Genomic DNA, 13,513 nt, shown 5'->3' on the forward strand with positions numbered 1-13,513 from the left:
ATGAAGCTGCACATTTTGAGTGGTGAAAGGTCAAGGTCATCCTTCAAGATCAGAGGTCAAATATATGTGGCCAAAATCGCTCATTTTATGAATGCTTTTGCAATATTGAAGATAGCAACTTGATATTTGGCATGCATGTGTATCTCATGGAGCTGCACATTTTGAGTGGTGAAAGGTCAAGGTCATCCTTCAAGGTCAGAGGTCAAATATATGTGGCCCAAATTGCTTATTTTATAAATACTTTTGCAATATTGAAGATAGCAACTTGATATTTGGCATGGATGTGCATCTCATGGAGCTGCACATTTTGAGTGGTGAAAGGTCAAGGTCATCCTTCAAGGTCAGATGTCAAATATATGTGGCCAAAATCGCTTATTTTATGAATACTTTTGCAATACTGAAGATAGCAACTTGATATTTGGCATGCATGTGTATCTCATGGAGCTGCACATTTTGAGTGGTGAAAGGTCAAGGTCATCCATCACAAGGTCAAGGTCATCCTACAAGGTCAAACGTCATATAGGGGGACATTGTGTTTCACAAACACATCTTGTTTCTTATTGCTTTGAATGCTTTCATAATATTTTTTAGTCATTTTAATACTATCAATTTTATAAAATTGTGAAGAAATAATAAAATATTTATTTACAAATCATTTCCATTCAGGAATTTATTTGATGGTTGCATAATTATTGCGAAATTAGCAGACTTTGCTGATGAAAGCGTTGTAGCGTTCATCAACTTCTTGCACAAACAATGATGGCGTAGCTGTTGGTAAATTCCAGCAACAGTACACGATGAAGGAGGTTCACGTATTAATGTGGGTAATTAAAACTGGGTTTACTATGATGATTCATAATTCATTTGAACTTTTTCTAAAAACCGGCAAGCGTTTTGTGTTTAAAAGCCACCTTTTGGCATCTGAAAAAAAAACAAGATTTTTAATTATTTTTTGGGGGGGGGTTTCATCAAAAATTGAATTCAGCGGGTCTGAAAATCATTTTATTAAAAAACTCTGGCCTTAAAAGCAATAAACAACTCTCAGCATAACCTTACTATTTAAAGGAATAATTTTGTGTGAAGACTTAAAACTTTAGTCTGGCTTTCCAGATAGATTTTTTTATCGTTTTTGCTAAATTTGCTATTGAGTTTGCAATCATTTTTCTGACATTCAATCAAATTCGCTTAATGAACTTAAAATAAACAACATGTAAGATTAATTAAAAAATGATTAATACAGTGGAACCCCTCTAAACCGGACAACCCCGGGACCGAGCGGAAATTCCGGTTTAGAGGGACATTGACTATTTTAATTTCAGAAAGTCAATAACATAAACTAATGTGGAAAAACACTTTCACCAAATTATAATAGGTTATTTACATTTATCAGCAATATCAGTCACAACATAAATCAAACATTGCATCCTGAAAAACAAACTATTTATACATGTATGCATTTGTTAGGTGAATTAATTTTTTTCACACGATATTCCGGATCGTCGATATTCCTACCCCATATTTCTCTGACAGCATCTTTAGTGTAGGTTTAGGGAACATCTCTAACTCTTTCATCAATTTGATTTTGTCTTGTTGAGGCAATTCCACGGGCATTAGAAGGAGATTAGAAGGAGGTTTGGACATTTTTATGCCCCCCTTCGAAGAAGAGGGGGTATATTGCTTTGCTCATGTCGGTCGGTCGGTACGTCCGTCCACCAGATGGTTGTCAGACGATAACTCTAGAACGCTTGGGCCTAGGATCATGAAACTTCATCGGTACATTGATCATGACTCGCAGATGACCCCTATTGATTTTGAGGTCACTAGGTCAAAGGTCAAGGTCACTGTGACCCGAAATAGTAAAATGGTTTCCGGATGATAATTCAAGAACGCTTATGCCTAGGATCATGAAACTTCATAGGTAGATTGATCATGACTAGCAGATGACCCCTATTGATTTTCAGGTCACTAGGTCAAAGGTCAAGGTCACGGTGACCCGAAATAGTAAAATGGTTTCCAGATGATAATTCAAGAACCCTTATGCCTAGGATCATGAATTTTGATAGGTAGATTGATCATGACTAGCAGATGACCCCTATTGATTTTCAGGTCACTAGGTCAAAGGTCAAGGTCACGGTGACCAGAAATAGTAAAATGGTTTCTGGATGATAACTCAAGAACGCTTATGCCTAAGATCATGAAACTTGATAAGTACATTGATCATGACTGGCAGATGACCCCTATTGATTTTCAGGTCAAAGGTCAAGTTCACAGTGACCCGAAATAGTAAAATGGTTTCCTGATGATAACTAAGGAAAGCTTATGGCTAGGATCATGAAACTTCATAGGTACATTGATCATGACTCACAGATGACCCCTATTGATTTTCAGGTCACTAGGTCAAAGGTCAAGGTCACAGTGACAAAAAACATATTTACAAAATGGCTGTCACTACAACTTAGAGCCCATATGGGGGGCATGCATGTTTTACAAACAGCCCTTGTTAGTCTTAATTACCAATTTGAAAATCGAAATGAATATCTTAATGCAACTGCTTCAATAACTCAGCAAATCACCATTTTATATGACACTAAATTAGCACTGGTAATGAAAAAAACAAAATTAAATAGCATTAAGATTATAAAAATTTAGCACGGCTTCCTACATCAAAAACAAAACACACTAAAGAACTCTATATTTGTTATCAGTAATTATAATCTGTATTATCACCTCTTTTGATCTATATGTACATCACCGGACAAGTATCTTAATTGTTTTGCTATATTTACAGTTTGCAATTTTTTTGACCACCTTTATTAATTTCAAGCGTCTTTAATCCGCTATTTACAACTTTTTGACACTAGGTCTAAGGTGCAATAAACTGGCCCTGAGCGGTTTAGAGAGGTACAATTACGTATGAAAGAATGACCGGTATTCGGAATTGAGGGGATTCCGGTCTTGAGGAGATATTTTACGCATTGTTTTATAGGGGAAAAAATGGGACCGGACAATTTGTTCGGTTAAGAGAGGATCCTGTTTAGAGGGTTTCCACTGTATTTAGAGATTTCTCTTTTTATGTCCCCCACCATTTTAGTGGGGGACATATTGATTTTGCCCTGTCTGTTGGTCTGTTGGTTTGGTCAAACTTTAACATTTGCCATAACTTGTGCAATATTGAAGATAGCAACTTCATATTTGGCATGCATGTGTATCTCATGGAGCTGCACATTTTGAGTGGTGGAAGGTCAAGATCATCCTTCAAGGTCAAAGGTATAAAAAAAAAGTCAAAGCGCCGCAGAAGGTGACATAGTGTTTCTGACAAACACATTTCTGGTTTTTAATTGGGAATAGTAACAAGATATAGTTAGATACGTTAAGATGACTTACTTATCCACCTTTTTTGGAAACATATTGTTTCATGCAGTTAAAGATAATTGCATTTGAAAAATGTTTTGTTTTATTATTATATTTAAAAAAAATTTATGACTTCCAGTCCAAAAAATAGCTGAAATGTCATTGCACATTTGGCTTAACAGTTAAATGTCTGTCTCAAAATGTGTGTCCTGGTTTGACAGACTGTCAAAATTTGTCACATGTTTTATGTCTGTATTATTAAATCAATTAACAGTGGTTGTCCTTTTGTCACATTCTATTGCATTTGATTCAATAGATATGTTTAGTTATCTTGTTTTTGTCACCTATGTGGGGCACATCCAAATCGGGGGTCTACCTGTCTGGGAAAAAGCTCTGATCTGTGTAATCAGCCATGTTGACAGTGATCAGACTGCAACCTGATACCCTGGGTAATTATGAATGGGACTGGTTTGTGTGCCTTCAGCAATAAATCAGGCCAAGATTACAAATGAGACACGTGTGTCTGTACAAGGATAGGTTTTTTGAATGAGGCAAAAAATCAGGCCAGTAAAATGTATTATCAGCTGGGATTTGTTTGAAGAACATGTTAAGATAAAGAAATTGGTAACAAAATATAGCCCAAAAATGATTTTATGAATGAACACACCATGTTTTGAGGAAAATTCATTTGCTGTTAATCTAATGATGTTTGGGTAGTGATAAAGATATTCCCCAAACGTGCTTTAACGATTTATGAATGAACAAACCATGTTTTGAAGAAAATTGATTTGCCATTAAGTGAATCGTTTGTCAGTTTAATGATGTTTGGGTAAGGGTAAGATACCGGTATATTCTGTCATGTCTTCAGTTTTTTTAACCACAGTGCAAGCAGTTTATGTGTAGCCAAGTCTTTGCACAAGGATTTGTTTGTTTGAGAAAAAGATCATGTTTAAAACCAATTAAATCCCATTAGGAGCACACCTGATATCTGCCCCAGTTTGATACTTTGTCTAGACAATGCACTGCTAAAAAATAAATCAAAAAAATAAATAACAACAGCTGCTCTTAGGTAGTAAAAACATTTGTAATATTACCTTTACCAAAAGCATTAAAGTAACATTTGTCACTCCAAATCGGTTGCTTGTCTATTTGCAAAATGTATGCTAGTCTTCAAAACAATTATGTTTAAACACTTAATTACACTAAATTGGAGGCAAACATTTCATTGTTAATTGCTTGTTCCACTGTATGTTTTAGAATGAATCATTTGTTTGCTGTTTAAAAAAACTAATTTGGGGAAAGTTTGTTTCGACCATGCAGACACATTTAAGGATAAAAAGATGCCCAGTAATGAGATGGTTTGTGTTGTGAAAGGATTGCATTAACAAATTACAATTTTAGGGTTCATATTTCCATATTTAAATACCAACAGAATGATGCACCCATAGCTTTCTTGCTCCAGAGATAGGTGAACTGTACAAGGATAAATGTATGCTTATGCAGAAGTGGTGAAAAGTGGCAAAAAACGTTTTTGAAGGAGGGCATTTTTGCCTATGATAATTTGCATATTGTCATAAACTTAAAAGTAACACTGTATTCTATTATTAGAAACTCTAATTGTATCACAATAAACATGACGAGAAAAAAAATTAAAAAAAATACTGTGAAAAGGTATATAATAAAAAGAATATTATGTTGGTCTCAGAGCTGCATGGTGCTATCGTTTTACACACGCCACTCAACTCATACATTCTATTGGACCTATTAATTACCTTGATATTCAGTATGTATCAGTCTTATTTGGCTGTCAGTAAACAAGTCAAAATCAAGTATCTTGGCAGTGTAGCATTAGTTGAAGGGACAAATGAAACAGTGGCAAGTAAAAAAATACTTGACCACATGTTCTATAAATATGCTATAAGTTGTCAGTAGCATTTCCAAGACAGTTACAACAAAGATAATTATTTAATTCCACAGAGTGAAGGAACTTTCAGTTATCTTTTTATACTCTTTCAGGAAACATACATGTGATGTCAGAAAATAAGAGTGGGCCCATGCTAATTTCTATCCCTGACTTTGCCGCTACACTGACGCCAGTAGACCAATAACATCATTGTAACTCTTTCAGTGCTGGAACCGAATTTTGAAGGCCTTTGCAAACAGTTTGGATCCAGATGAGATGCCACAGAACGTGGCGACTCATCAGGATCCAAACTGTTTGCTATTCTGATAGTATTCTTGGAAAAAAGGAAGAAAATGCAAATTTTAGAAATTCAGCAGATGACATTTTAGCAGACGACAAATTTCCCAGCATGCAAAGGGTTTAACTTCTTGTCTTGTGTCTTTCCAGGGAGGAGATAGTGGACTTGGAGAAGGGAGACCAGCACATCATGAGATATAAGCCGATGATGTCACTCGTGAACTCTGGGGCAGTCTCATTGATATGAGTTACACAAGACAGCACCAGATTTCTACACTGCTACACTGTGTGATAGAATTTGTCACTTGATAATAACCACAATAGATTTAAGGTGTTTAACCCATTTATGCCTAGTGGACTCTCCCATCCTTCTAAATTGGATTAATTTATTTCCAAAATTAGGGATGTCTAGTATATTTATTTCTATATTTAGAATATTTCTTACAGAAATTCCTTTAAGCAAACAGCGCAGACCCTGATGAGACGCCGCATCATGCAGCGTCTCATCTGGGTCTACGCTGTTTGCAAAGGCCTTTTTTCTAGACGCTAGGCATAAATGGGTTTAATTTGTGCTGCTGAGGAAATACACTCTTCCTCACCTGAATGCAGAATATCACAAGAGATTTCCATCTGAATTGAGAAATAAGTTTTGAATTCTGACCATTTTTTACAATTACCTGTGCATGTATGTATTAAGTAACTTGTGAATATGTGGAGCCTTTGACATGTAAATTCTAAGAATTGTGCATTAAAGTATTTATTTTTGTATAAATTTTAAAAACATATTTAATTGCTATTTCATGTATCCAGGAACTGTAAATGTTAATAAGTTGTAAATTCCTTTACACAGTAACTTGTCAATGTCCTGTGAATTCATGTACGAGTGACTTAGGAATTAATGTAACTAGTGACTTGTGAATTTATGTTTTTATAATCCAAAAATGTTGTGCATTTAAAATGTAAAAACAGTCCAAGAATCAATTGCTATCATTACTTTGTGTTGTTTGTCTGTGACATATCAATACATATAATGTGCATTAAATTCTATGTACTGATTGAATTAATGAGTATCTTGTTTAGCAACTTTTATGTGATGTTGTGTGACATACTGAAATTATTGTGTAACATGTGTGAAAAATTGCAGTTTATTAAGACACACATTTTAACATTCAACCAATATTATTATGCTCCCCATATATATATATGGGGAGCATATAGTTGCCAGTTTGTCCTTCCGCACATACGTACGGTCACACTTTTGTTACAGTTTCTCATAGCACCTTCAATACTTAAACGATCTCTTTCATATTTGGCATGTAGATACCTTGCATGGACCTCTACCTTTTGATGACATTTGAGGTCACTGGGGTCAAGGTCACCAAGGCTAATAATAGACTTTTGTTACAGTTTCTCATAGCACCTTCAATACTTTACCGATCTCTCATATTGGCATGTAGATACCTTGCATGGACCTCTACCTTTTGATGACGTTTGAGGTCACTGGGGTCAAGGTCACCAGGGCTAATAATAGACTTATGTTACAGTTTCTCATAGCACCTTCAATACTTTACCAATCTCTTTCATATTTGGCATGTAGATACCTTGCATGGACCTCTACCTTTTGATGACGTTTGAGGTCAAGGTCACCAAGGCTAATAATAGATTTTTCCGTCACACTTTTGTTACAGTTTTTCATAGCACCTTCAATACTTTATCAATCTCTTTCATATTTGGCATGTAGGTACCTTGCATGGATCTCTACCTTTTGATGATGTTTGAGGTCACTGGGGTCAAGGTCACTAAGGCTAATAATAGATTTTTGTTACAGTTTCTCATAGCACCTTCAATACTTTACCGATCTCTTAAATATTTGGCATGTAGATACCTTGCATGGACCTCTACCTTTTGATGATGTTTGAGGTCACTGGGGTCAAGGTCACCAAGGCTAATAATAGATTTTTCCGTCACACTTTTGTTTCAGTTTCTCATAGCACATTCAATACTTTACTGATCTCTTTCATATTTGACATGTAGGTACCTTGCATGGACCTCTACCTTTTGATGACGTTTGAGGTCACTGGGGTCAAGGTCACTAAGGCTAATAATAGACTTTTGTTACAGTTTCTCATAGCACCTTCAATACTTTACTGATCTCTTTCATATTTGGCATGTTGATACTTTGCATGGACCTCTACCTTTTGATGATGTTTGAGGTCACTGGGGTCAAGGTCACCAAGGCTAATAATAGATTTTTCCGTCACACTTTTGTTAAGTTTCTCATAGCACCTTCAATACTTTACCGATCTCTTTCATATTTGGCATGTAGGTACCTTGCATGGACCTCTACCGTTTGATGACATTTGAGGTCACTGGGGTCAAGGTCACCAAGGCTAATAATAGATTTTTCCGTCACACTTTTGTAACAGTTTCTCATAGCACCTTCAATCCTTAACGATCTCTTTCATATTTGGCATGTAGGTACCTTGCATGGACCTCTACCCCTTGATGACGTTTGAGGTCACTGGGGTCAAGGTCACCAAGGCTAATAATAGATTTTTCTGTCACACTTTTGTTTCAGTTTCTCATACCACCTTCAATACTCTTTCATATTTGGCATGTAGATACATTGCATGGACCTCTACCTGTCCATTTGCATGGGTGTTCTGCAATGCAAACATTTGCAAGTAATGCCAATTCTACATGTGTTTACAAGGTTTTTGTAAGATTTGTACCTAGACATGTAGCCTCTAGAGTGTTTACAAGATTTCTTTATAGCCAAATAAGGAAAACTGCCCCGCCCACTGGCAGCCATGTTTTTCAACGGACCGGAACCACTTTTGAACTCAACAAACATATCAATAAGACAAACATTTGTACAAAGTTACATGAAGATTGGGCATAAAATGTGACTTCTTTAGTGTTTACAAGGTTTTCTCTTTTTTTTTACCTAGTGACCTAGTTTTTGATCAAGCATGACCCAGTTTCGAACTCAATCGAGGTATCGTTGGGACAAATCTTCTGACCAAGTTTCATGAAGATTGGACAAGAAATGTGGCCTCTATGGTGTTTACAATGTTTCTCTATAGCCAAATAAGGAAAACTGCCCCGCCCACTGGCGGCCATGTTTTTCAACGGACCGGAACCACTTTTGAACTCGACCAACATATCATTAAGACAAACATTTTGACAAAGTTACATGAAGATTGGGCGTGAAATGTGACTTCTACAGTGTTTACAAGGTTTTCCTTTTTTTGACCTAGTGACCTAGTTTTTGACCCAGCGTGACCCAGTTTCGAACTCGATTGAGGTATCATTGAGATAAATCTTCTGTCCAAGTTTTGTGAAGATCGGACAAGAAATGTTGCCTCTAGAGTGTTTACAAGGATTCTCTATAGCCAACTAAGGAAAACTGCCCCGTCCACTGGCGGCCATGTTTTTCGGCGGACCGCAACCACTTTTGAACTCGACCAACATATCATTAAGACAAACATTTTGACAAAGTTACATGACGATTAGCATGAAATGTGAATTCTACAGTGTTTACAAGGTTTTCCTTCTCTTTTTTTACCTAGTGACCTAGTTTTTGACCCAGCATGACTCAGTTTCGAACTCGATCGAGGTATCATTGGGACAAATCTACTTACCAAGTTTCATGAAGATCGGACAAGAAATGTGGCCTCTATAGAGTGTTTACAAACCAAATGTTTACGACGGACGGACAGACGACGGACAAAGACCGATCACAAAAGCTCACCTGAGCAATTTGTTGAGCTAAAAAGCTTGTGAACAATGCAGAGGCCACAATTATTGAACAAATTCATGAAAGTTAGTTATCACATTTTTCCAGTTATATCTCTCCCAGTGCCATTGTGTTACATGGGGTAAAAGAAAATATGTCACTATGTCAAATAAACGAAAAATCTTTTGATCACCATATGCGTAATATTCATGCAACTTGGTCAGACCATTAGTCCCAATGTTATCTCGGTCAAGTTCAATTGTCACATGGGTCAACATGTGTCGTTCTGTCAAATTTAAGCAAATGCATGCCAACACTAGAAGTGGCATTTGTTTGCATAATCTTCATTAACCGTGCTCAGAACATGTTCTCAGCAAAATTCAAAAATTGCTGTGGTCCGATAAAAGTCATGGCAACGTGGGGCAAGGCAGTTTTTCTTATATATAGCTGTTGGAACTCTATAGAAGTTACATGTTGTGACCAAGCATAACGCAGCTTACTCAGAACATGTTTTTCCATAGATATCGGGGCTGACTTAGAAAATGTTTCCGTCCCGCTGAAGAAGATCTTGCGGGTAACAGTTTTCGTTATATGGCTATAGTAGAACATTACCTTAGAGCAGGAAAGTTCCTTTGGTTTCAGGTGAGCGTTTTATGGCCTTTTGCCCTCTTGTCAGAGTGCAACATTTTACAGAGGCAAATTCCTCGTCTTACCTTAACGTCGCTGAACTAGGAACACAAGGATAAATTGATCATAACACATTTTGGTTGAAAATCTCTTCGTGACTCCGATGCCTGTATACAATGTACTTTGTGAATAAGACATCATCTCAAAACGTTTGGTATTAAAAATATATAAATATATTTATATAACTTAACATGACACTGTATGAACATTCAAACTCGTTCAACGACCGAACCGCATTTACATACATATGGTATGGTATGTATAGAAATTAAAACAAAACATAAATTAGGAATACCATACATAGATCATAAGTCAAATCTGTCACATACTTGTGATACACATCCAGATAACAAAGTTTATCATGATCAAGGCATGTTATCATACCTCAGTTGTAAATACTGACGAAAATTTATATTGCGCAATACCGCAAAAGTCATTCGAACCCAGCATGATCCGTTGGCGGTATTTATTGAACGAAACTAGTAGAAGTTACTTTTCAACGGAGTCCCTCATGAATGCTGTGTTTACGTACTCTCTTTGCATTGTAGAACGTGCTCGTCGCGTGATCACTGTTGTTCATTCACTGATCCACGCACTCTCTTCATATTACGGAAGATGCTCGTCGCATGCTTTTAATATTTTTTAACTGCTTGATGTATTTTGATGGTGTATTATGGTACGCCAAGCCTTCCTGACGTTGATGTTTGGTTAGTTTGTGTTGTTAAGTCAAGCCGGTATTTTTATGAGTCATATTGACATTATTTTGGTTCAAGTTTGCGTGACGTTGAGTTATCCTGTTGAGTCAAGTTTTTTTAAGTTTAGCAAAGTTAGAACTGTTGTGTCAAAGTGAAATAATGCATTGTCAATTTTACATCATATTGGTGAATGGTGGATTTATTTATGTGGTTTTAATTTTGAAACCAAGTTGAGTCGCATTAGTATAATAGCGAGTTTATATGACATATGCTGGAGTCTAATGGCATTGAGTTGAGTCTATTTGACATTAGGTTAAGTGAAGTTAGCGTTTTGTTGTTTTAAAAACCAATATGGTGGACTCAAGTTTTCATGACACTGTGTTATATTGACGCTTGTTTTAATCACATTGGAATTTTGTTAATCCAGAAATAAATAATGTTTAGACTTAAGTCGTATTTTAAGTCAATTCAGTGTATTTTAATGTTACGTTCCAGAAATAAACCTTTCAGCAAATATGGATCGCTGTTGAGTTTTATGGCAATTGTCATCAGAACACATTACACCACATACTATGACTTTACAACAAGTAAAACCGCTCAATTTGTATTACGTTTGATACAATTTTATTGCGAATTAACTTAAACTGATGCTTACTGAACCCAACATAATGTCAGCTTGACTGCACCTCATGTCATTTTCACCAAAAAATCGTGCAAATTTGATCCGACACCATGAAACTCAACATAATGAAAAATGGACTCAACCCAATGCCATCTTGACTAAAATCTGCACCAACCTCTTGCCTTCTTGACCAAAGATTATGTGAGCTGGACTTAACTTCTGATTACTTAACACAAATTAAGGCTAATTTGACTCGATCTAGTGTAAAATGGACTCAACTTTTGTATTTTTTGTTAATTTACCAAAGCGATCGCACCGATCTTGGTAGAAAAACTGCTCCACATTATAATAAAGGATAACATGTTATCTGTTATTTCATACTTTAATAGATGCGACATTTTAATTAGCATATTTAGAGATTTCTTCATTTAACGCAATGTGACTGACAGGCATTTATAAGCGTGAATCTGTCAGATATCGTTTGAAATTTTATTAACCACCCATGGTACATCGGCCATTTTGAAACATTCGTTAATTAAAACTCATGTTTCACGAATAAATTAGTGACTCCAGTGAGAAAGTTCTCCCGTTTCCTGAACTTATTAAGTCGTGGGAGCGAGCTACTTAAACGTTTGAACGATTGACTAAGTCGTTGAAATAGAGATACAGCAATACAAACCACCATATCTCATATCTGTGCCACCGTACGCAACTTGCCTATTAACCTGCTCTACATGTACACGTGTGGTCAGCAGGTCACCGCTTTATCGGCGCATGTGACCAAGCGGTCTCGTGTAGCTGGCATGTCTAGCTGACAAATTTCTAGCCTTAAATATGCAAGTAGTTAAAATGGCATGCCGACCCACACTGATGTAGGAGATGATTCCCATTTTCATTAATATAGTGTTACCAGCCTACAATTCTCTACACTGGGCGCAAGTCGTAAGGCACCACGGACTAAAAGGGACATTTCACAGATTTTGGCATGTTTTGCTGTTTGTCATTAAATGCTTTAAATTGATAAATGTAAACATCAAAACTAAAGAGTTTAAGTATAAAACAAATATATAAAATTAAAGAAAGGAAACAAAGTTATCACACCCGGGCCCGAACAACGTCTATTGTTCAAACCACTCGGCCATCCGTGCTCACGAACCGTAGTAGTTTATTCCTAATATAAGCAATTCACGGAATGTCACAAAATATAACGATAACAACATAACTTTGCAAATTAAACGAACCATTTCGCATTTGTAACGCTTTATCATTTTCAGGTTGTTAAATCGCCTAAAGATGCATGTAATGACTGTTTTGGATCAAAATATGAAAAGGTCCCTTTATCACTCAGTTAACTCTTAATAAGAAATGATATGTTAGAGAAATTTCGTTTTGTGATTGGAGCATCTTTCGCCTTAACAACCTGTGACTTTAAATAATATATATGACTGATTATGACTTAATTTATTGGTGTTTAAAAGATATCACCTTCAAGTTTCTCTTTAAATCAAAACGTTGCTGATTTCATCCGTATATTTGTTCGTTAACCCTAAAACAGCAACAATTATATCATGTAAAGCGATAATAAACAATTAATTGAGAGATTTTCCAAAATGCGGAATTTCAATAAAATATTATTTTCATATATAAAATAACAAAATGGTAAGTAAAAAGTGCGTTGTAACTTTTGTTAAGCTCAGGTCAAAAATGTGCGTCTTACCAATATTTGCATTTGTGATGCTTGCCGGACATCCTGTAACACTGAATGTTCCTAAGTGTACGTAGAATAAAATAAGAGTAAGATGAAAGCGAATAAATAATGTTTTGCTTGCTTATCGACAGATCCCGATTTCTCGGACGTTATCAGCAATACTTTCATAGATCACATTCCATTAACATAGGTGTTTGAATTTAAGAAATTATTTGCGATGTATTAGTGTTAATCAGTCAAAAACAACGATAAGGAGTGGACATACGTATGTAAGCCTCGCGTCAGAACGTCATAAACGTTGACTATCATAAAACATGAATAATCTTACATAATTTGCTTGATATTTCTATTTAAAAAAAGATAACTATTTTTCTCATGCTGCGCCCAAGTTTTGGCCACTGACTGCGTTACATTCTGTTTTATGTGTAAATGGAGATCTGCGAGTATTGTGTTAACATCATTGGCTCAGCTCAGGTCAGGGGCGTAGTCAGCGATACGCACTTACGCACGT

General features: G+C 36.1%; 1 protein-coding gene across 4 annotated transcripts in view; it reads left to right on the forward strand.

Moving 5' to 3' along the window:
• Positions 1–11,190, forward strand: part of LOC127838283 (DNA replication complex GINS protein SLD5-like) — a 92,057-nt gene extending 80,867 nt beyond the window's left edge. Inside the window, exons 7-8 of one of the 4 annotated variants that reach the window (XR_008029756.1) lie at positions 5,702–7,764; positions 7,917–11,190. Coding sequence is in view for 1 of the 4 variants with exons in the window: in XM_052365929.1 (XP_052221889.1) it covers positions 5,702–5,798 (97 nt within the window). In the remaining 3 variants the exon portion in view is untranslated. Of the gene's footprint in view, positions 1–5,701 lie in introns of all 4 variants that reach the window. The other 3 variants (XR_008029757.1, XR_008029755.1, XM_052365929.1) reach the window with 3 other exon arrangements.
• The last annotated feature ends 2,323 nt before the right edge of the window (positions 11,191–13,513 follow it).

This window comes from Dreissena polymorpha, chromosome 7 (assembly GCF_020536995.1).
Source record: "Dreissena polymorpha isolate Duluth1 chromosome 7, UMN_Dpol_1.0, whole genome shotgun sequence".
Lineage (NCBI taxonomy): Eukaryota > Metazoa > Mollusca > Bivalvia > Myida > Dreissenidae > Dreissena > Dreissena polymorpha.